This window comes from Myotis nattereri (genome assembly GCF_964212035.1).
Source record: "Myotis nattereri genome assembly, chromosome: 7".
Taxonomy (NCBI): domain Eukaryota; kingdom Metazoa; phylum Chordata; class Mammalia; order Chiroptera; family Vespertilionidae; genus Myotis; species Myotis nattereri.
The window spans coordinates 35,581,371-35,604,776 of record NC_138082.1 but is presented as its reverse complement, the minus strand read 5'-3'; the positions used below and the strand labels follow the sequence as shown (position 1 = coordinate 35,604,776).

The 23,406-nt window shown below is 46.7% G+C and overlaps 1 protein-coding gene across 2 annotated transcripts in view; it reads left to right on the top strand.

Moving 5' to 3' along the window:
* The window catches only part of HDAC4 (histone deacetylase 4), a 232,932-nt gene that overhangs the window by 120,658 nt on the left and 88,868 nt on the right, over positions 1–23,406 (top strand). For both annotated transcript variants that reach the window (XM_081095399.1, XM_081095398.1), the window contains exon 4: positions 19,516–19,760. In XM_081095399.1, coding sequence (XP_080951525.1) covers positions 19,516–19,760 — 245 coding nt within the window. The remainder of the gene's footprint in view (positions 1–19,515; positions 19,761–23,406) is intronic.

Genomic DNA, 23,406 nt, shown 5'->3' with positions numbered 1-23,406 from the left:
GGATGAAGCTGGCCTTGGGGGAAGGTGAGGGCTAGTGTTGGACATGTGGATTGTTGAAAAGTTATGCCCATTAGTGATGCTGAGTAGGCAGTTGTGAACATGTGCCCCAACTTGGGAGGAGGGCCGAAGCAAGGGTCTTAACATTAGGAGTCGGTGTCATAAAGATGGTATGGAAATGAAATCTGCCAAGGAAACAGACCTCCATGCAACATCTATAAGGTAGACTTTGTGTATAATTTTTTAAAAAAGATAATGATTAGAGTTACCAATGTGTTTTCTACCAACTCATACTTTATAGAGTCTCACTGTTTCTCAGCAGAGGTATCTTGTCCGGATCTCTTGTTTTGTGTGTCCACCTGTAGAAGCAGCCCCATACCTGAGATGGGAGAGCTCAGCCTCATAGCCCTGGATCACTGATAATTACGGTGGTGATGGCAATAAGGACAGCAACGGTCCCTCCAAGTGCTGCCTGCCCCGTATTTGTTTAGCACTTTATGTTCTCCGTCCTTCCATTCTTCTTGAGGGGCCTGCAGGGTGGGTATCTGAGGCTGCTAGAGGCCAGGTAACTTTACCAAGCTTACACAGTGAATTTTAAACAAGTGTCCCAGGTGTTTCTTCTAGACTGAACCTAACCCCCGTTCCCCTACCCCAACACACTCCAGTCCCACATTTCCAACTGCCTGTTGGATTTTCCTACACCCTACCCACCTCTACCTTCCCCCTGACCACCCACCCCCATGACCAACCAAGTTCTTGAAAGAAGCTGCTTTCCCTATTGGACATTTGAGGTCCAGCAGGGCAAGTTGGTTTCCAGAAAGCCCAGGTGGAATGCTTGTTGCTGGCCAGGAGGGCAGCCGCATCCCCACCCCGCACTGGAAGAGGCCAGCTTCCCAAGAAATGCAGCGCTGCTTCAGGTTGGCCTCTTTGCTGCCCTGTCTTCTCTCTCCACCAAGTGGAAGAAACACCTTCTATTTTTAAATATTTCAGCTGTTACTATTAAGTAACATTGGTTCCTACTACAACCCAGCTGTTAGGTAAAATACATAACCAAACGTTTGGAGGTTGCTAAGAAGGAAATTCTGAAATCCATCTTCTGTATTATGTAAACTTGACCTTATGTAACTGAAGTGGCAAGGACAGTTGCACAGGAGATTTGTGGCCTTCCTAGACCACTGGAACTATTTTAATTTTTAGATAATGTATTCTAATCCAGTGAGTTTAGGGCAATCAAAACGGCTTTCAGAGAGTAACTTAGAGGTGTGAGCACAGCTAAGCCCAGGTGAGGGGCTGCAGGGGTGGGAGCGGATGTTTCAGTGGGTGTGACCAGATTTAAATCCAGGGGTCAATACTTACTGGCTGCTGCCCTGGGCGAACTGCTAACAGCTCACCAGCCTGGGTTTTCCCACCTGTGGTCTGTCTGGTCACTGCTTTCTGGGCTGTGAGGACTGAAGTCAGTAATACAGTGTAGCTCTTATACGAAGTGCTGAGTAGTAGAACATTAAGTTTCTTTTTATGCTTCTGTCTTATTGCCTTTGCATTGTAATTGTATAACATTAGAGTTCTTGTCCAGTAATACCTTATTTATAAAGATATGATAGTAAAGTCCCACGTGGATTGCTCTGTCACTTATTTCTGGAGGTCAGGCTCGTTTTTTAGTCAGCTGAGACCTTAGAGCAGGTTTCACCATTTTGGGTTCTATTTATAGTTTCTGGGAAATACATTTGTGCACTTTTTGAAAGCCAAGTTCCCCACTGTGTGCCAGGATTTTATTACAGCTGTTGCTCAATTTGAGCTTGCAGATATTTCCAAAACACAGTGTTTCTTCTTAAGGCTTACAAAAAAATTAGAAACATTAAAAGGGTTTTAAAGAGCTTTAAGGGTGGTTCCGAACTCAGGAATGGGAGATCTAGCACTTGCTTCATCAGTCCATTCATGGTACAGGGTGCATGCAGATGACTCTGTTCCCTCAGATTGACCCCAGCATGTCCAGCCACACACAGGAGTGTTTGCTTCTATCTTACTGCCTTTGCATTGTAATTGTATAACATTAGAGTTCTTGTCCAGTAATACCTTATTTATAAAGGTATGATAGCAAAGTCCCACGTGATGCCATGACAACACCAGAGCTGTCCTGAAAGTGGGAGAATTAAAGTATGATGCTGCACATGTCTCTGAGCTGGAGCTGCTGGGGTGGGGCAGCGTCCTGAGGTCTTGTGTAGAGGGGCCTTGGAGCCCCTGGAAACAGCTGTGCAGACCTACATCTTTGCATCAGAAGTAACTATTTTCTGTGGAATCGAATTTGGAACACATTTTTGAGTAAAGCTTTCTCATAGTGTATACAGCATATTATTCTGATTTAAAAAACCATTTAAGTGGTCTGTTAAGAAAAGTTTTGTTTCTTAAAAGCCTGTATAACCAATAATTTCAGCTTGTCATTTAATAGGACTAAAAAAACAACAACTATGCAATTCTCTATGAAGAGAATCAAACCAAGTAGTGTGGGTGGTGTGAAGATGGCTCTCCACCAGGGAGAACTGTGGCTGAGCGTGAGGTTTGAGTTGATCATACATTTGAAGTGATCCTAAAGAACATTGGCATGTGGACACGTCAGCTCTTCTGTTTCCATGTGTCCCACTGCTGGGGCTGGGCTACTTGGGGGCTTTTGTTCTTGTTCCTGTGTTGGTTCTGGCATTTGCAGTAGGGTGTCTCCTAGTGTCGCTACCCTTGGTGGTGTTGGTCTGGAGAAGAAAGATAGGGGTCCAGACTGGTACTTCATCTCTCTGCCTCTTGAGCTGCACCTGCCTTGAGCCCTTACCCTCTCCAGATTCCGGGAGGTTAGCACTGATCTCTGATGCTGTCTGCACTTGTTTCCAGGTGAGATGAGTGGTGCCATTTGGCTGCAAGTGCCACCTAGTGGTCCTGTGGCATTTAACAGATGCCAGTTTTCTCTGGCTCCCCATCCTCATCTGGGTGGCCTCTCCCCAACGTTGACCAAGTGGATCACCCTCTTCTAGCACCTTGTCCTAAGACCACATGCTCTTGGTGCCTGGCCACTGCCCTTGACACTGGTCCTCAGCTCCTTGACATGTTCTTTTTCATCTCTCCTACTTCTTAGCAGTGAGACATCCCTAGGACTGTCCTTGGATGGCTGCTCATTCTTGTTGACTCATCCCTAAGAGATCTCAGTGATTCCCTCCCACCATATCATAGCTCAGAAATGATCCTGATTCTGCTGCAGTTCACGTTTACAGCTCCAACCTGGATCCTCCTGAATTCCAGTTCCCAGAGCTCTCTGCTTGTCTGGATGCCCACCAGGGTATTTACTAAACATCTCAGACTTGATGTGCCCGAAACCAGATTCTCGATGTCTTCCTGCAAACCTGCTCTTCTCACAGCCTCCATGGATTCAGTGGTACCTTCATTCTGTGCCCTTTCTCCTGCACATTGATCCAGTTAGCAAATGCCTTCTGCCCCTAAGATAAGTACACAAGGTTGTTCCCATTTTAGTGATGAAAATGTTCCAAAACTGATTCTTAGCGGTGATTGTGCAACTTGGTAAATTTACTAAAAAAATCATTGAAGAGGGTGAAATGCAGAGTGTACCTCAGTAAAGTTATTAAATGTGTGTGGAACCTCCTCGCACCTGCCCTCTCTCCTGCAGCATCATGGCCACCTCCCTGGTCCAGCACCTTTCAGGTTCTGGGGGACCCTAGAGAACAACACCCATATCCTTGTGTTTTCAGGGAGGAGGGGCAGGGGGCTCAACAGATGGCACACATTTGGATTTGCCTCTCTTTTCTCACATTAGGGGCTTTCCTGAATGGCAGGCCAGTGTGGGAGTAAGTCTCTAAGAAGCTGGCTGGACTGCTGATGGGCAGGGCCTCTTCATTTCATAGGGTCCCAGATGCCATGACCTGTTGTCTTTTTCTCTTGGCATACTCCTTTCACCAGACAGTACCTGTTCAGCTCCTCCCTAGGGCACAGACTTCCCACCCACAGCCCCCGCTTCTACTGTGTCAACAGCACCCATTCTGTGCTCTGCTCTGCCGGCCACTTACCAGCTTCCAAGATTCTATGGCTGTCTCCTGGGTGATAGGTTTTTGGGAAAGACTTTGTTCTTTGCTTATTGCCCTTAGAGTGGAGATTTTGGAGGGAGCCAAGTAAATCCCATCAGCCATGTTCTTCCAACAAGCCACCCCTTGAGTATGAAGAGTGAGGCACCCCCTCAGCTCAGCAGGGGCATTGGGTGTGCAGACCTTGGACACTGCACTTTCAGAATTGATAGGGAAGCCTCATTGGACTCCTAGTAACACTCTAGACATTTAAACACCCCAGTTCACCATCATTCTTATCCATTCTTCTTAAAAACACTGTCACTGGACTTCAAAATTAAAATCTTCATGACACCAGAATTGTCCTCTCCACATCTTCATCACTCATGTTAGGAACTCTCAGAAGTCGTCAAGAGCATTTTTCACTTACTTATAAGGGAGATTTTATGTCAAATGGCCCTATACTCAGCGAAATGATTTTATTAAGTATTAGGCCTGTTAGGGGTGCATATTACCTCTGCCTTTTGTTTGTTTGGGGGTTTTGTTTGCTTGTTAAAGAAGAGGCCAGAGCAGCTATATGAGTCCTCTGAGATATTTTGAGATGCTGGATTTGAGGGAATGTCTCACATAGCGTAAGAATGTCTTTGCATCTTTAGCTGATGAATAATTGGGGCTGGAGACCACAGTCCTTCCTCAGACCATGCCCCAAGAATTGGAGTTCCCCAAGTTGGCTGGTTAAGGAATGTAATTTGAAAATGTCGGTTTCAAATGCAGATGTCATTGAAATGGAAGTTCCTTTTATCTCAAGATGAAACTCAGCCTATTGACTCCTTCCTCCTCATTAAACACCTAGTTCAGGGTGGTTGTAGGGCCTGGCCCATCCTGGAGACTGAAGCACTCTGGGAGGAGGAACAGGCTGGGAATACTGCGTTTTGCTTAATCATTCCAGCTTTCTGGGATTTTACATTCTTGAGAGATATCGTGTCGTAAGGGCGCCAAGTCTATGTTTCTACCATTAAAAAGTTACATATTTCCTCTGTCAGAAATTTTCATTTAAAGTTGATTTTGAGTAGGTCAATTTAAAGTGAAACTCAAGTGACTTTGTGAGCAGGAGGTTTTCTTTTGTGCTCGTGTTTCTGACTCCTTGGAGGCAATCATGAAGATTCTGTGTATCTTTTCTCAGGACATGTGTAGATGGTCTGAGTAAGCCAGGACCTGCCTCTTTTTTGGTGACCTGTCTAAATATAAGTGGGGATCGGTATTGTGGAATGAGTTGAAAGCTCCATGATGGGCTCTGTGCAGCAGATGCTCCTGCTGCCCAGGCTGGTGAGGGATGCTACCTCTTCTTGTTTCTTCTTCCAGGGTGCTAGGGCAGGGCCGGTCCCCCTGGGGAGGGTCGAGTACCATGCCCCAGCCCCTTCCAGGTCCCAGTGCCACACTGATGTTGGTGTCAATGTTCTTACTAGATATGCTGCACTCTGTTCTAAGAATCTGATAAAATGTTAAACTGTCCTTCCGTTCGTATCATCAGAGAAACTTCCAATAACAAATGAGTCATGTTTGGTGAAAAGTGGAGTGAGATGTTTCCCTGGGTGGATTTGGCTCCTAGCCCTTTTGCTCACAGACCTAGCAGTGGATTCCAGGGTGTATGGTCAACCCCTTGTCATTAACATAAACTCTGTTCTCAATTTTTTGTCTTTTGTCTTTGACTTGCTTTAAAAACACACACACAAAAAAACTAGTTTGCCATATATGTATGGTTCCTTAAACAGGATCCTGTTTTGTTTCACTTTTTTTGAGCCTTTTTAAAGTGTATGTTACTGATAGAGTCTTCTGCAGCCCCTACTCCCCACCCCCTGCTTCAGTGTTGTTTCTAAGATTCACTCACATCATTTTCATGCTAAACACAGTTACATACTCTTAATCTCCTGCAGGATATATGGATCTGTGGTGGCTACTTGGCAGCTTCCAGCAAGCCCTGCTTTAACAACTGTTCTTGCCCCACTCAGATTCACGCCCAGAAGATTTTCAAGTTTGGATATGTCTAATGTGGAGTTGCAGGGTCCTAGAACCATGATTCAGCTTGAGAAAAGAAAGTCAGTGATTTACAGAAGGTTCATTCTCATTTATACTGCTACCTGCCCCACTGGCTGCCCCACAGGCTCTCCCAACACCTGGTGACTTGGGAGTGGAGAGGGTGTAATCTCAGGACTCATGCTGCTCTGACTGGCTTTCCTTGACTACCAGTGTGGCCTGAGTTTTAGTCTATTTTTTCTTGCCTTAAGAGCCCTTCTTTGAAAAGCCTATTCACATTTCTGGCCATTTTCTTTGGTCTTTTTGGTCCTGGTCTGTAGAAGTTACTCATTTATTATAGATACAAGTTCTCTGTCAGTACTTTCAGTTACATGTGGTGTTGACCATCTTCTTCACATCTCTCTTCCACTTATAAATAGTATCTAATGAGCAGAAATTCTTAATGAAAATGTAGTCAGATTGATCAGTTTTGTCTTTTATGGTAAGCACTTTTTGAGTTTTGTGTATTTCTTTAAAAGGTCATGAGTGTATTTTCAAATAGTATCCTCTAAAGATTTTTAAATTTTGCTGGTTACATTTTGAGTCTCATTCCATGCAGGATTAATTTTGGTCCATGGGGATGAATTCCATCTTTTCATAAACATAAATGTTAAATACTTTAGCTCTGGTTATCTGCACAGGACCTATTACCACCTTCTTCAGGAGCATCTTGGGGGCTCTGGGTTTATTATTCCATACGAACCATCAAACTAATTCGTGTATGTAGAGGACCCACTTAAGTTATGTGTGAATTTTCAATTGCCTGGCTGGTCAGTGTCCCTAACTCCCGTGGGACTCAGGGGTCAACTGCAGTTTGACAACCACTTTGTCAGCTCATGAACTACTCTGCATTGGATCTATACAGACCAGTTTGGAGAGAATTGATGTCCTTCTGATAGCAACTCTTCTTGTTGTTAATGTGGTCTTTCTATTCATTTATTTTAGTCATTTAAAATATTTGTCAATATCTTTTATAGTTTTTATTCATAAAAAGTGTCTCCTATCTTCTGTTATATTTAATTGGTACTTTGTATTTTTTAAAAATATTAGGTTTTGTATTTGTTGCATTACTAGTATATTGAAATACAGTTTGTTTTTTAGTGTTGTTCTTTTCCAGAACCTTGTTAATGTCCTCATTAGTTCTATTAAGTTTTCTGTAAGTTATTTTTCTTTTTTTCTCCTTTTTTTTTTTTTTGGTGGGGAAGAGCTCTGTATTGGCAATCAGAGAGTCTGAGTCATGGCGATTCTGTTTCTCCCCTTTTTGCTTGTGTTATTATACCATAGCTAGCTCCTGGGGTAGCTGGAATCTTGTCTTTTTCGAGGTTCACTATTAAAAGCAATATTTGCTGTGAGGTTTTTTTATAGATGCCCCTTTTTTAGGTTAAAGAAAGTCTCTTTTATTCTTAGTTGGCTAAGAGTTTTTATAATGACTAGTTGTTGGGTTTTATTATATGCTTGTTTTCATTATTTACGTGATCATTATTAGTGTAGTGGATTACATTTATAGATGTTCTGTATAGAAATGTGTTACATTTCTTATGTTAAAATGCCACTTACATTGGTCTATTATCTTTTTTATAGACTGTTAGATTAAGCTTGCTAATAAATTACCTGGGATTTTTGTAGCTCTGTCACGACTGAGTATAATTTTTCTTTCTTACACTGTCTTTCTCTGGTTTTTGTAATAAGAGTTACACTGGCCTCTTAAAATGAGCTCAGGAGTGTGCTTTACCTTCCTGTGCTCTTTCAGGTGTGTGTAGGGTTTTTTTGTGTGTTTTTTCTTAATTGAATGATTAGTTAGTTGAACGGTTGATAATACTGTTTCTAATATGATCTTTGTGGAAATATTTTAAACTATTCAGTTTAATTTATGATTAAGGATTACTCTATATTTTTGTCAACTTGAGAAAGTTATATATATATTTTTTTTAGAAATGTGTTTAATTTATGTAGGTTTTAAAATTGATTGGCCTAACGGTCATTTTAAAAAATATTTTAAATCTCTGTGATATCTGTATATTGGTAAGCATGGATATCTGTAATGAATATTTATTATTTCATTCTTCTGGGTCCTATTTGTATCACCTGATGTTGAGACTTTCATTTTGGTTCTGTGTCTGTCTGTACCTGTGCTGCTGTGACTTCAGCAGGTTTGCAAAGCAGGAGGCCAGGCAAGTGGGCAGTGGGCAGGCGGGGCCTTCTGCTCTTTGTTGATGGGGTGGGGCCTGTCAAAGGTGACCTTGGCACAGAAGGGCTGCTCCCTTCAGGGTTTAGATTGGCTCCTGGGGCTTGGAGGTGACACACAAATCTGATCATGAAGCTGCTCTGGCGAAGCCATAGCTAGTGAAGATTCGGGGTGGGCCTCCGTCTTTTCTCTTCGTCCCCACGTCTGTGCCTCTGTGCTCTAAGCAGCGACCACGTGCCTTTAAAGAAGACAGTTGTGGGACAATGAAGTTCCAGCTGTTTGTCTATCAACCTCTGGGTCTGTCTCAATTCAATGGGATTTTAGCCTGAAAACCTGACAAACTGTGTTGATTGTAAGATCAGGACAGGGAAGCGGGGCTGCTGGTCTTCCCACCGGGGTCCTGAAGTGGATCCCCCACTCCTGTGTTTTCCAGGTAGACTTACCCACTTCTGGTTAAAGTATAGGATGGATTTTTCCCAGTTCCAGGTTCTCTCTTTTCTCCTATAGCAGTGATGGCGAACCTTTTGAGCTCGGCGAGTCAGCATTTTGAAAAACCCTAACTTAACTCTAGTGCCGTGCCACAGAAAGAAATTTTTTGATATTTGCAACCATAGTACAACAAAGATTTATATTTTTTATATTTATTTTATATATTTAAATGCCATTTAACAAAGAAAAATCAACCAAAAAAATGAGTTTGCGTATCACCTCTGACACGCGTGTCATAGGTTTGCCATCACTGTCCTATAGGAACCTACAGTTGGTTTTGCCAGGAATCACTTGATTACTACAAGGGGAGTGTCACTCTATGAAAGGAGAGGTGTCTCCCCAGGTCTCCTTCCACTGCTCCCTCTCCACAATGGCCAATGAGGTGCTTCCTTTGCTGGTGAAGTGTCCCAGCCCGCTGTGTCCAACCTCCCGATGCTTGCTGGCCCCTAGCTGTGTTTGCTTTGGGAACAACAGTGTTGGTAGGGTCCTGAAGGTGTGCTGTCTCCGCCTGCTGAAGGGAAGGCCCCAGGGCTTTGTGCCTGCAGGTGGTCCCTGGACACCACACCAGGACCTGACCAAACCTTCTCTCCTCCCCTCCTCTACCTCTCACACGGGGAGCTCATGGGAGGCAGTGCTTCTGGAAGCCCCTGGAAGCTTCTAGAAGGCTGAGTTACCTGAGAAGCTGGATGCTCCAAGGCAGTATTGGCTGTCCTGAGGTCTGCAGAGTTGTTGGTACCCAGACAGGATGAGATTGGGGCTTGTCTGCTGGAATATTTGAATCTCTCCAGAGGCTGGGGCCAGGCTTTCCTTGCACAACTTATCCACAGCTTTATCATCAGCTGTCAAACGTGCACACCAAGGGTCAGCTGGCACTCTCCTGGGGTTCTCAGCTAGCGCCCTGGCCACCAGTTTTCTGATTGCCCTGTTTACCACCCTCAACATAAAAAGTGTTTTCTGGGCCCACATTTTGGGCAACAGGGTTCAGGAGCACCTGAGGGAAGGTGGGCTCAGTTTGGCTGCCTCTGGAAACAGAAGAGGCGCCAGCCCCTCCTAGACTCTCAGTCTGCCCATTTGCACGAACCCCATGACAATGAGTCTGGGTCGGAGGCTGTGTCCTGGTCCCAGATGGACACTAGGTCACACACTCAGCACCCGCCACGTGCCAGCACTTGTCACGTTACTGGAATGATGGAGGAAAATCAAGGCCAGGTGCCTTCTTGCAGGTCACTGGCTGGATGTGAACTCACAGTTGAGCCTGAGTCCACCTACCGTCACTGCCCTGTGTCTGGCCCACACTGTGGACATATGGGGAGCCAGTTCTCCAGTGCATGTCCCGTGAGCCAACATCACAGTGGCCCAGCCCAGCCTGCTCTCCTTAGTATTAACTGATTGCAGAACAGCTCCCATCTCATGCTCCAATGTCTTCCACATTGTTGGCCAGGACATGGGTGTGGAGACAGTGAGTTTGCAGGGTGAACCCTTTCAGCAGCACTGCAGGCTTGCCTTTCCACTAAAACATTCTCTCTGGCGTCTGCAGACAACTTGGAGATGCCAGTGCGGTAGTGATGGGGTAGGTGGGGGGCAGGCATGGCCTTAGGAAAGTCCTAACCAGCTGTGCAAAGCCCCTCTCCTCGGGTACAGACACTGGCCGAGAGTCTACATCTCATTAGTGTATAGTGGGACCTTAAATTTCCTACCAGAGAGAAATATTTTGAAAACTTATAGTTTGGGAGTTGGTGTGAATTGGGCAGAGGTGCGAGCTAATTTAGGTGAAGCCCACACCTGGTGTAAATTGTAGCTTCTTATTTTAGCTGTGATAAGAATTGTATTAGGGGATTTTCTTTACAGCTCTGCTCTGTGGGCTATGGCAGCTCGGTTGAACTTGTAAACCTGTCTTCCTGGTCCTGGGTGGGTGGCAAGACCTGGTCTGGCCAGCCTTTTGGGGCCTTGTGTCAGCCTTGAGCAGAGCTTTGCAGGGCTGATCCTGAGGCTGCCCCAGCCCTAGGACCTTTCAGAAGTAGAGTTGTTCATAGAGAGCTCAGTACTGCAGAGCACTCGAGCAAGCCAGTAATTACAGGGCAGACTGGCCTTTGGTCACAATTGAAACCAAAGTCAGAGCCACAGGGAGAGATATGAGTGGTCAGGCAGGCCCACTGCTGGCAGGAAACACACTCGTGGGTGTTTACTCAGAGCTCCAGGTGGGCGTTCCTGGCTTCCGGGGGTGCCTGACCACCGAGCTCTGCTGGAGACCACCAACGCCTGCTCCCACATAGTGCAGGCCTGGGTCCTACATTGTTCCAAGTCCCCAGGCACCCAGCCTGAGAACCACCGCTCAGGGTGACCTGCCCCCTGGGCTCTTTAGCCCGTTCGGCAGCATGGTTAGGATACCCAGGTTCTAGTTCCTGGCTGTCATTTTCATTTGCTAGGTGGCTTTGGGCATGTTGCTCAGACTCAGTGCTTCTCTTTTCCACCTGTCCTATGGGGTATAGCTGGCGCCTGTCACTGTCCTGTAGGATCCTTTGTGTTACACATTAAATGAGGTAGCACGAGTGAAGCTAGGCCAGGCCCAGCGCACAGGACCTGCAGCGATGCTCTGGTAGCAACGACAAGGGGACATGCAGGGAGGAGTGCCGCCTGACACCCTCTCCACCTCCAGCGTGGAGCAGAGACCTACCTGCTCTAGTCAACTTCTCACTGACTTGGAAGACTGATCCACTCCCTGGAATTGTGCAAGGAAATCGTGTGTACAGGACACAGAAAGGGTTACATTTACTGTAACATTTAATATATGCAAACCAACTGATACAGGTCTCTCCCTGCCCCACGTGGAGAACAAAGCCTTCCCATATACATCTGTAAAATCTATAAATGTCGCCATTGATTATATTTATTTCTTTTCATTTTGCTCTCAATTGAAAACAGTACAAAACAAAACTCCCTCTTCTTGTGCCATAATTGTTTTTATTCTCATTTTTCAAGTATAATGTAAATAATGGTGAATACTTTCCATAAGCCCATTTCTTTGGCACCACATATATACATGTAATGAGGCAGAGAGAAAGGATATATATGTTCACTTACAAATTAGGCCAAGGTGGGGGTCACTGAAGTTATTTACATTAGCCACAGAAGATCATTACATCTTTACATTGAGAAACACTTAAGGCTTCACCTCCTCTTCCCTCTACACGTACGCATAGTGTTAAAAAGAATAATTGTAATTCAGTTAAGATCACCTTTGGGGAAAGTGATATTTAATATAAATCAGTATTTTGAATAAAACCTGATATGACTGTTGATTCTTCTGACTGATATTTTTAATAAGTAATGTATTCCGAAGCTCCTTGGCGAGCTGGCAGATTGAACATATGACTATAATTTCACTCTCACCCAAAATTCACAAAAACTCCAGTAAAGATCCATGTGTCAGAAGCAGCACCCACCCAGCAGCCAGACTGCGGTCCCTAAACACTGCTCCCCACTGGAGGGACCTGTTCTCCTCAGGGAAATGTTTGATGCAATGTGGGGATCAAACAGTGGGCAAGAGAATCAAGCATTTGCCCTGCCTTTCTCCTAAAAACTGCTGTCTGAGAAACATGGGTAGTTAATTTGGGTCTCTCCTTATTACAGAAATGGTCTGGCCAACAGTTGAAGGGGGATGGATTGTTGACAACCCCAGTGAGATCATCTGGGCAGTTACCATTGCCGGCTGTTCATAGAATAGGAAAGCCTTGCACGTCATAGGAGCTCCCTGAGCAGGTGCAGAACCTCCTGGGGGTGGTCTTGCTGGGAATCAAAGTGAAACCACCCATGCCTCCAGATCCCTCTGATAGTTTACAGGAAACATTTGGCATGGAGCCACCCAGGCCTCTGAACACCAGTATGGCTCAGTGGTTGAGTGTAGACCTATGAACCAAGAAGTCACAGGTTCAATTCCCAGTCAGGTCACATGTCCAGGCTGTGGGTTCAGTCTCGAGTAGGGGGCGTGCAGGAGGCAGTCAATCGATGTTTCTATATCTCTATCCTTCTCCCTTCCTCTCTCTCTCTAAAATTAATAAAAACACTTAAAAAAATAACAGCAGAAATTACATAAAACTTGATGGAAAGGTTAAAATTACCTTTAAGGAAATCTCATAGAAAGTTGTGCATAAGAGAAAGAAAAGGAAATGGCAATTTACCACCTAAACAGGGGTTTCAGAAGGACAAAATGAAAAAAGAACTCGGTGAAATAATTCAAGGAAATCCCCACCGAGGAGGACACCAGCTGCCACAGTGAACAGGCCAACCATGTGCCCCACCATGGGCACAGAAGGATCATCCCCAAACACGTGATTCTAAAATTTCAGAACCCTGGGAACAAGAAGATCTTACAAACATATAGAGAGGAGATCCAGGTCCCACAAAAAGGTTCCAGGATCAGAACAGCTTTACACTTCACAACAGTACTGGCAACAGGCAGAGAGCAGTTCCTTGCAGTCCTGAGGGAGATGGTTGTAAGCTAGAGTCCTGGCACAGCGCCAGTACACAGAGGGAAAATGGATACACTTGCAGTCAGGCAGGCCTCCCATGCTTCCTTTTTATTCAAAACATAGATGGAGCCTGAGTTTCCGCAGGTTGAGAGAGTGAAATGAGAAAGATGAGTGGGCCAAAGAAACCCAGAGATTTACTCGAGGACAGAGACCAGGGACTACCAAACCATTGAGCAGGAGGCCCTGGGCCACCTGGCAGGGTGGAGCCTTTGGGTTTTGAGCAGGTATGTGGAGGCAGGGCTGACCCTCAAGGCTGCCTGTGCTCCGTGCCCTGTGGCTTGTAGACAGACTGGTGAGCCTGCCCCAGACTCTTGTTGGCTTGCTGCTGACCTGTTTGGACCATCTGCCCCCCTGGCCCCACTTCGCTGAGGACACCTGTCTCTCCACAGGCCTTCATGGCTCACACCTGGGGACAGGAGGCAGGTGTGCAGGGCAATTCTGGTCCATGTGACTGCCCTGCCAGATGCCACAATGAGAGTGGCCCTTGGTGTCCTGGGGACACTCACAACCCTTCCCAGGAGGCACTCTTGCCCACTCTTCCAGCTGCAGGCAGACCAGACTCCAGACTGCATATCTTTTCCTGGGAACCATTACCACCCTGTCATGCCATTGCTTTTGTGCTCACTCCTGTCATTAAGGAACACATGTGTAGGAATAACACAGGTAGACTATAACTATAAAGAAAAGTGAAGGATGCCCTAGCCCAGCGGTTCTCAACCTGTGGGTCGCGACCCCTTTGGCCGTCGAACGACCCTTTCACAGGGGTCGCCTAAGACCATCCTGCATATCAGATATTTACATTACGACTCATAACAGTAGCAACATTACAGTTATGAAGTAGCAACGAAAATAATTTTATGGTTGGGTCAAAACATGAAGAACTGTATTTAAAGGGCCAGAAGGTTGAGAACCACTGGCCTACCCGGTTTGACTCAGTGGATAGAGTGTCAGCCCGCAGTCCGAAGGGTCCCAGGTTTGATTCCCGGTAAAGGGCATGTACTTGGGTTGCAGGCTTGATCCCTGGCCCTGGTTGGAGTGCATGCATGAGGCAACCAATCGATGTGTCTTTCTCACATGGATGTTTCTCTCTGTCTCTCCCCCTCCTTTCTATTCTTTCTAAGAATCAATGGAAAAATATCCTCAGGTGAGGATTAACAAAACAAACAAACAAAAAATAAAAGCTAGGGTCTGCCTGACGAAGTTAGAGTATTGGGCGGGCATGTGATGTACAGAGCATACAGGGCCTTCCAGCATCACTCCTTAACCCAACACATGTTTTTCAGTGTGTGGACACATTTCACAGCCATAGGGGAACACGTTTTTCAGTTACATCTCTAATTTACCCCGTCTTCTTTTTTCTCCCTTTCTCCGCCTCCCCAGATAGGCAAAATGTCAGAGTAAGAGGAAATTGTGGTTACATAGTTGCGATATCTATTATTTTTCCCTGGATTTGAATGACTCATTCTTCACTTGAATGGACCCTGAACTTTGGCCGTGTTTTCTGAGGAATAGTGCTTCTCTGTGTTTCGTGTCTATATGATGGCATGGCATGGTGTGTGAAGAGAGGACCTAACCATGGAAAGTGACAGTGTCCTTTATGATCACTTACTAAATAAAGAAACAGTATCCCAGATTTCTTCTCTCTGTGGCTGAGAACAGCACAGTCGGCATTTCTTACTGGGCCCTGAATGTGCTCTTTGTGCTTCTGCTGACGTCACGAGTCTGATTGTGTTAATGTATTTCTCATGGCACAACCTATACAAGCAATTTTCTCTCCACCATAAAATATTCATGGGAATACAGGCTTTTTTGTTTTGGTGCTGCATTCTTTAAGTAGAGAAGGTTTGATTGTTTTCTCCAGGGCGCTCTGGGTCAGAGGCACTAGCAACTTCTGCTGGGAACTCATGGCACTTCAGCTAGTTTTTGATACTGAATCAGTACAAGTCTTGTCTGACGCACCCGCTGGAGGCTAGGATGAATGGGGATTGTGACTTCTCTCAGCAGCTGGTGTGCAAGACAGGGCTGGGGACAGCTACGGCCACTCTCCCCACCTGGCGTGTCTGTGGGGCACACTAGGGTGAGCAGGTAGCGTTTCTTGATCCCTGCATGGCTCTCTGTGGCCCAGGTGTGCTGCCACGCTGTGTTTGTGTCTAACCGTAAGTGGAGCATTGTCAGCAGGGGTGGAGGAAAGGCAGGAGCTAGTTTGGGTGTGTCTGACATAGGTAATGTTCGACTTTTCATTCTCTCTGCTCTTTAACTTTCTGTAGCAAAAGAGTGAAGTTTTTCTCTGATACCTCAAAAAGGTAAACCGAGGCAAGACTTTATTCCATTCTAACAGCAAATGTGGAGGAAATGCTGCAGTCAGAACAGTGATGCATTCACTGAGGACACTTCTGCCCCGGCTCGGCCACCTTCATACCCCACTCATTTCACTCCTGGCAGCAGGGAGGTTTGTCTGCAAGTTCATCAGCCACATCAGCATACTCCTCACTGGACCCATTGCTCTTTGGTGTCTGCAGGAGGACTCACCAGCTACCAGGGAGGGTGTCCTTAGAAGATTCCCTGGGATTCCATTCTCAGGAGACTCTGAGGAACATTTGAGTTAACAAGACAAACCTCGGTTTGAATGTGGTGCATGTGCGCTGCCTGCCCCACGTCATTACTGAGCAGGGGCCACCTGAGCGTGCTGCTGTGCTTCAGCATCTTCCATCCTCGTTTGCTTTCCCGAGGCCACCACCCTCTTCTCTTTCAGCCCCTGAACCCGCTGCCAGCCCCTCTGCTTTTGGTCCAGCCTCCCCACACTGCCTGTCCCCCTGCCCAGGGGGCATCCACAGGGCAGGGGATATGAGCTCCTCTGCCTTGGAGTCCCCATGACCCCCACACATGCACCCGGACCCCTGGTTCCTTGCTGTGATGCCTCTTCCATGTCAGGGAGATGCAGTCCCTTGCAGGCCTTCTCTGGGCTTTTGTCCGCCCATCCTCCCGCCCCCCAATCTGGTGTCCCATTGTAGGCCTGGGCCTGTGCCCAGCACAGAGCAGGAGGTCCTGCACACTAGCAGCAGATAAATGTGCATGGACATGGTGGCCTAACACAGGTTTGGTTAATAAAAAGGATCCTTTTACAGTTGTTTTTTGTTCTTGTTTTTTATTATTATTATTGATTTTTAGAGAGAGAGGAAGGGAAAGGGAGAGAGAAACATGGATGAGAGAGCAAAACTTTGATCAGCTGCCTCCCGCATGTCCCCTACCGGGGAGTGAGCCTGCAACCCAGGCATATGCCCTGACTGGCAATCGAACCAGCAACCTTTTGGTGCATAGGACAACACCCAACCAACTGAGCCACACCAGCCAGGGCTATGTTTAGTTTTAAGAGATTAACTATGGGGCATTTCTGATGGCCCGCCTGCCCCATCTATGAATAATTAGAAAACAGGGAGAGAATGAGCTCAAGTGGGCAGTGATGAGTCCTCTGTCTGGCCTGTCAGCAATGGCATTGCTGCTGCATAGGGTCTCAGGTCACTTTGGTACATCTTCTAAGTGGGGTCACACTTGACCTCCCCTGCCATAGTGGCCACCAAAGTGACACTGCTCACAAAATGTAGGTGCTATGCTTATTCATTAGTTCTCTGTGGTTATTTACTGAAGCTAAAATAGCACTGTTTAACCAGACAAGCACAGTGTAAGAGAGACCCTGTAGGTTATTCCTACCTCTGAACATACACCCAGGAGTTCTCTCTAAAACAGTGACCATGTGTGTGTAACCCAGAAAGGTAGGGTCAGGCCTGTCCTTCGAAAGCGAAGTCAAACTCACCTGAGAAGTCCGTTATGTACCTCACCTATAATCTCTGAGGTAATGAGGCAGGTTAGTGGGTTAATGGACACTAACTTTTGGATGCCATAGGTGGATGCAGAGGGAACCTGTGAGGCTGGTGGTCAGTCACAGCAGTGACAGGTTTGGGAGCACTCAGCGTTATTCATAGGTGACACTGATACCCCTCCAAACACATGACCTGAATCCCCTCATGGTGTAGAGTCCCCTTGTTGCTAAGCTTTTTTACTAAGCTCCCTTCCCTGCCCTTCATACGACTTTTTCCTTCAGAGAAAGTCTGAAGCAAATGGAGGAAGATATTGAGGTTTTTTAAAACTGGTATTATTTACCCAGTTTATCCAGTTTGCTATATTTTCATAATAAAATGATCAAAACAAGAAAAGCCGGGGGATTAATAAATCTAGTCTTCTCAGGTTGTATGTGGTGGGGGTGGGTGGGATACCACTCTTCCCTGGGCCTGTTCAGGAAAACACTCTTTATTTGTATAGATTTTGTCACATAAAGATCAAATAAAAACCTCTTAATGGGTCAAGTCTGATACCCAATTAGACAAAAATGCATACATTTAAAAAGTTGGGGGTTGCACTTAACTGATTTGGGGAACAGAAGAGAAACAGTCAGCTGGTGTTTACCCCTGCTTGTTAATGTTAAAAGAGAGGAGATTGGATAGTTTCTTAAAATGATCAAGTGTGGAGAATTTGTTGGTCGCCCTCTGGGCAGTTCTGTGTTATAGCTGCTTCAGACTCTGAGGTGAGAGTATCCTGGGCAGCTTCCAGCCTGTCAGCTTCCTGGGCTCTGCCTCCATGAGCCATACACTGCACTCAGATGACACATTTGTCAGGACGTGGTGCTCAGAGCGCAGTGCCTGCGTCTGCTCGGGGTCAGAACACAGGGCTTCCACACAGCCAGCCTCTCCCTCAGCCCCAGCCTTCCCCAACCTTGCCTTATCAGAAAGGCCAGTGTAAGACCTTCCATCTGGGCAATGACCACAGAAATGCTCTGCCCCAAGGGGTGGTTCCATTTATGGGCTGGGCTTTTGTACCAGAACCTATGGGCTATAGGGCTGGGAGCACAGAACTCCTCAGGAACTGTATATCTGCTACTGGAGGGCTCTGGCCTGAGGGCAAGGTCCTGGGCATGTGTGTAGTGGGGGTGACTACTTCCAGGCAGACTCGGGGACCAAGTCATATACTTAACTTGGCCTGTGCTAGGGTCCAGGCAGAGACAGCCCTTAGGTAAGAAAACTGGTCCGTGGTGGCCCTGGCCTTTTGAATTGGGGCTCCCATCTGAGTCTTGCAACCCCCTTCAGGGCAAGGCCCCCTTCTCCTGCCCTGGCCTCCGGGTCTGGGCCTAGAGCAGATTGGGGAGACCTTTCTGGAAGTGACCCGGGAGCTGTGGGTCTCTGCGCTATGCTCTCCCCTCAGCTCCTTCAGGGGCTTTATGAGCAAAGTCCATTTGGGGGGTGCGGGGGGAGAGCACAGCGTGTCTGAATACCACTGTGGAAAGTTCTCTGGCCACAGTGCAAGCCTGTGTTCATGTATTTTCAAAGTGGAAACCTGTCCCAGCAGGAGCACCCACCTTGGGGTTCTCTTGTGATGTCCATAATTGAAAACTTACATTCCTCCTGTGCTCCTTTTCTCGCTTTAATTTGGTATTGATTTGTCAGCATTAAGATTGATTCTGCTGCTGTTTCTAATCTCAGTCACTGGTGCTGTCCTCTGCCAGCCTTCGAGCCTAAAAGAAGCCGTGGGCTCTGTGTAGCAGACACGGCTCATGCATGTGCCTGTGCAGGCCAGCTGGGAGGCACTCCGTGGGCTGCAGCCAGTAAACATGTTTGCTGAGAGGGCACTTGCTTCGCCATGGAAACAGGCCCTCGTCCTGAGCATCTGTCTGGACCACTCTGTGGCACACACTGTTCTGTGTTTCCGGTACACAGCTCTTCAGTGACTTGGTGAGAAGGAGGAAGCGACACCGCAGTCAGCCTCCATACTTAGTGCTGTGCAACCCTCTCTGGAGTTCTTCCCTTTTCTCCTTGTGCCTTTCAAACTTGCTTTCAGAAAAGGTGATGGGCCTGCAGTGACTTCCTGTGAGAGAGCAGGGGGCAGTGTGCGTGAATGTGTCCTGGTCTCACCTTCATGATGACTGTGATTTTTGTACTTGAAGAGTAGATCCTCTCATAGGCTGCTGAGTCCCTCACTGTGAACCTTTTGGGCAAGAGTTGGGGAGAGGCATCTGAAATGTGAACTGTCCTTCAGCATGCGGATACCCCTTGCTGCTTGCTAAGGGTCTGGGTGGTTGCTCAGGCGGGGGACGCCGTGGCCTGCAGTGACCATGCTCTGTGTTGTGCTCTCTCTGCAGTGGATGTGGCCTCGGCGCTGCCTTTGCAGGTGGCTCCCTCGGCGGTGCCCATGGACCTGCGCCTGGACCACCAGTTCCCGCTGCCTGTGGCGGAGCCCGCCCTCCGGGAACAGCAGCTGCAGCAGGAGCTCCTGGCTCTGAAGCAGAAGCAGCAGCTGCAGCGGCAGATCCTCATCGCAGAGTTCCAAAGGCAGCACGAACAGCTGTCGCGGCAGCACGAGGCCCAGCTGCACGAGCACATCAAGGTGAGTCCTGGTTCCAGCACATGCTTTCTCACCGTGATCCTAGCTGCTGAGCATGGTCCCTAGCAACCAGCTGCACCGTTAGGACTCACAGGCAGGGACGTTCCTCACCATGCCCCGAAGACAGATCACTGGATGCTGTATCTTCAGCAGCAGGGTGTTGGCCAACTAAATTGTGGCAGATGTAGCATATAGTGGAAACAGTGTCTAAAGCCCCAGTGTAGGATGTACTTAAAGCAGAGAGAGTGCTTCCCACCTAATTTCACCTGCCAATACATGTCCTGAAATAGGGAAATTACCAGTAGGAATAGTAACCCAGGTTATCTCTTGGGTGGTGTCTACCTCTTCTCATTTTGTCCTACTGATCTTTTGTAACTGGGAAGAGGTGTTAACATTTTCTTATATTTAAATAGAATAAGAAAAACTAACATAGATCTTTTTTTGGGGGGGGGGGGTGCTTACTCTATACAAGTATCTAATCATATTCCAGATTTTAAAATTAAATACATAGGAAAGAAACATGTATTAGTGAAATGTAGCGAAGGTACAATATGTAGTTAACAGTCCTGGTGTGATGTGCTGGTCCTGATAAGCTCTCATGGTATTCGAGCCATTCAGAGCAGCATTGCCCTATAGAAAAATATAGGGTACGTTACAATTATGTAGGTAATTTTACATTTCCTAGTAGCCACGTTAAAACAAAGCAAAAAAACCCATGTCGTATAAGTTATTTATTTCTATGTAACATATTACCCCACAACTTAGCAGCTACAACAATAGACGTGTATTATCCCCTAGTTTCTGTGGGTCGAGGACCCAGGAGCAGCTTAGCTGGAGGTGGGGGCTTAGGGCCTCTCATAAGGTCAAGCTGGCATTCAGGGCCACAGGATCCATGTCCAAGCTCACATGTGTTTGTGGGCAGGAGGCCTCAGGTCCTTATCATGTGGGCCTCTCTCGCAGCCCCCAAAGCACATAGAGTGCATGCGTGTGCTCCCAAAGGCGGGCCCCTCACTGCCCTTCACTGTGTGTCTCTATCAGTCACATGTGCATGCCTCCCAACGTGGACATGGGTTTGCAGGCCCAACACAACTATACCTGGCTGAAGGAAGACCTTAGTAGCTACCTATTGAATTGCATTGTCCCTCACACTCCTGTCATCATGCACTAATACAGACAGCGCCAGTGTCCTACCTTGTAGGCATGGTTCGTGCCAACCGGCATTAAACATGTCTCATGTAGGAGTCTGTTGAATTTATAGTTTGTAGAAAAAAAATGAGATTTTGAGAAATAAACAAACCCCATGTATATGAGGTCATCAGGGCAACAAGAATCATCAAGACCCTTGAGAGGGCAAGTGGGCTTCCCGCAGCTTGGTCCTCTGACTGCGCTGGGTCTGGTGTCCTGACCCTGTTCCTGTTCTCACCTGGCACTTCAGGAATTTGTATCCCTGCCATGGAGATGGGAGATTGTCCTTCCCGAGTCCTCATGTCAGCCTGTGTAGGGCCGGCCTGGCCGTTGGGCGCTTCTCATGCCCTTGTCACCAAGAGAGCTCAGGCCTGGTTCTCCACACACAGGAAGAATCTCAAGGTCACATGTTCTCTGCATTTTAATCATTTGTTTTTCCATTTAAAATGGAGATCATAAAAGCTGTTTAAACTTTGTAATTGTATCATTACATCAGCGGCTTTTGTTTTGATGATTTAAACCCTCTTCCTAAGCTGTCACATTGTTAGTGACATTTGGCAGTCGTGTTTGCCAGACAGAGCTCTTGAGCACACAGTCTAATTAGTGCCATTAAATCATCAGTGAATTTGAGTAGAAACTTGTAAATAAGAAGGGAGTCATTTTTAAAATATGACTTAAATTGTTAACTTTGGGTGCAGAAGATCTTTAATGAGCTCTCAGTGCTCAGTACTGCACGTGACTTTGACAGTTTCTCTGCGAGTCAGGCTGTTTCAGGTACCACGTTCCTGCTTGCATCCTACATGGTTCATTCTCTCCTTTCCTGAACAAGGTCCCAATGAGCACTGTACCTGAGGCGGGGTGTGAGAGAGCCAGAGTTTGGGGTGTGGGGAATATCTGTGCCCAGAAATTGTGAACTTTCACAAACAGGGATAGCACAGATAACTAAGACTATTTTCTAGATTTGCTGCTTTGGGAGTTGTTATAGTTTTAATGCTTTTTATTTTATCAAAGAAATACATGTTTTTAGTGTTTCAAATCAAAAAGTGGGGTTAACCAACAAAGCTGCCTCTCTCTGCCCTCCGTCTGGATTCACAGGCCCTAGACCTCGTCAGGCAAACATTCCCTGTTTAGACAGCCAGCTTTCTCCCTGCAAGAAAGAACCCAGCGAGCAATTTCCCACTTGAGGGAAGAACTGGCTCTCCTGCTCAACCCCCACACACATACACAAGGCCACTTCTTGGAGGCCACTTACTGGTATACTTAGACTTTACTCTGCTTAAAGACCTACTCAGAGTCTCCCTTCCTGTGTCAGTCTGTGTGCGTATTGCTCACACTTGGCACTCGGGGAACCACATGCCCTTTCTGATACAGCTCTGGGGTTTCCCTGGAGTGAATCATTTCTCCCTTCCCATTGGCTTAGGTCCCTCTTTTCTGATGCAAACCAGTCCCACAGTTTGAGAGGCCTTGGAGCTCTTCTCACAGAAGAGTGCATTTGTAGTTGTCAGCGGCTATTTCTAAGTATAATGATACAATCACATGGTTTTTGTATTTCCAAGTATCTGAAATTGGAATGTATTGCATCTTTAGATCAGGATCAATAATTTAAATATTCGTTTCATGCAAAGGGGAAATGATTTTAGCATCTAAGACCCACTAGGTCCTTCCTGCTTGTGTGGTGATGCTTACCGTTTTACAGGACTGCAAGGACTGTATTGCAGGAGCGTCTCAGTTACCTTTTGCTGTGTAGCAAATGACCCCAAATACAGCACTTACCACAGTAGTCATTTTGTATGTTGAGGGTTGTTTAAGCTGCTTTTCAGGCCTGGGATTTCTCTCTGTACCTACAGCAGTGGGGTGACCTATAATTGCCTCACTTTCTGGTCTGATGTTTGGCAGGCTGTTGGGGGGCAGGGGATTATTTGCTGGTTTCAGAGTTGCAAGCTCAGCAGAAGGGCAAGTGTGTTTTCCCTCTAGGATGTTACTGCCCCACTGGCCAAAGCAGGTCTCATAGCTAAGGTCAGAGTTCCTTTGGGAATAATATCCAAGGGAATGGGTACTGGGGACATGCAGCAACAGGGCCAGAGTGCATGCAGGAGGGATGCTCACTCTCATTCAGAGGGGACAGGGGGCATGTTCAGCAGTGACTCGGGCAGGAGTTGGGTGCATGCAGGAAGAAGGGGCAGGACACTGGAAACCCGAGTGCAAGCCAGTTCACTATCTTAGCCACCCTCTAGTCTGGGATCAGGGGTGCCATCCCAGTATCTCCATCCATGAGCAGGAATGTTTCTGTAAATGCATGTTGTCTTCATGTTTTGCAGATACTTATATTTTTGTGTTGGGAATGTATCAAACATTTAGCTTTAGTGATAGACACATATGAGCATCTTTAGTTGGAAGCGGTGTTGACACTTGTCTGGGAGCTACTGGGAGTTCTGCTGTTTTGTTTCCCTGGTAGAGGCCACAG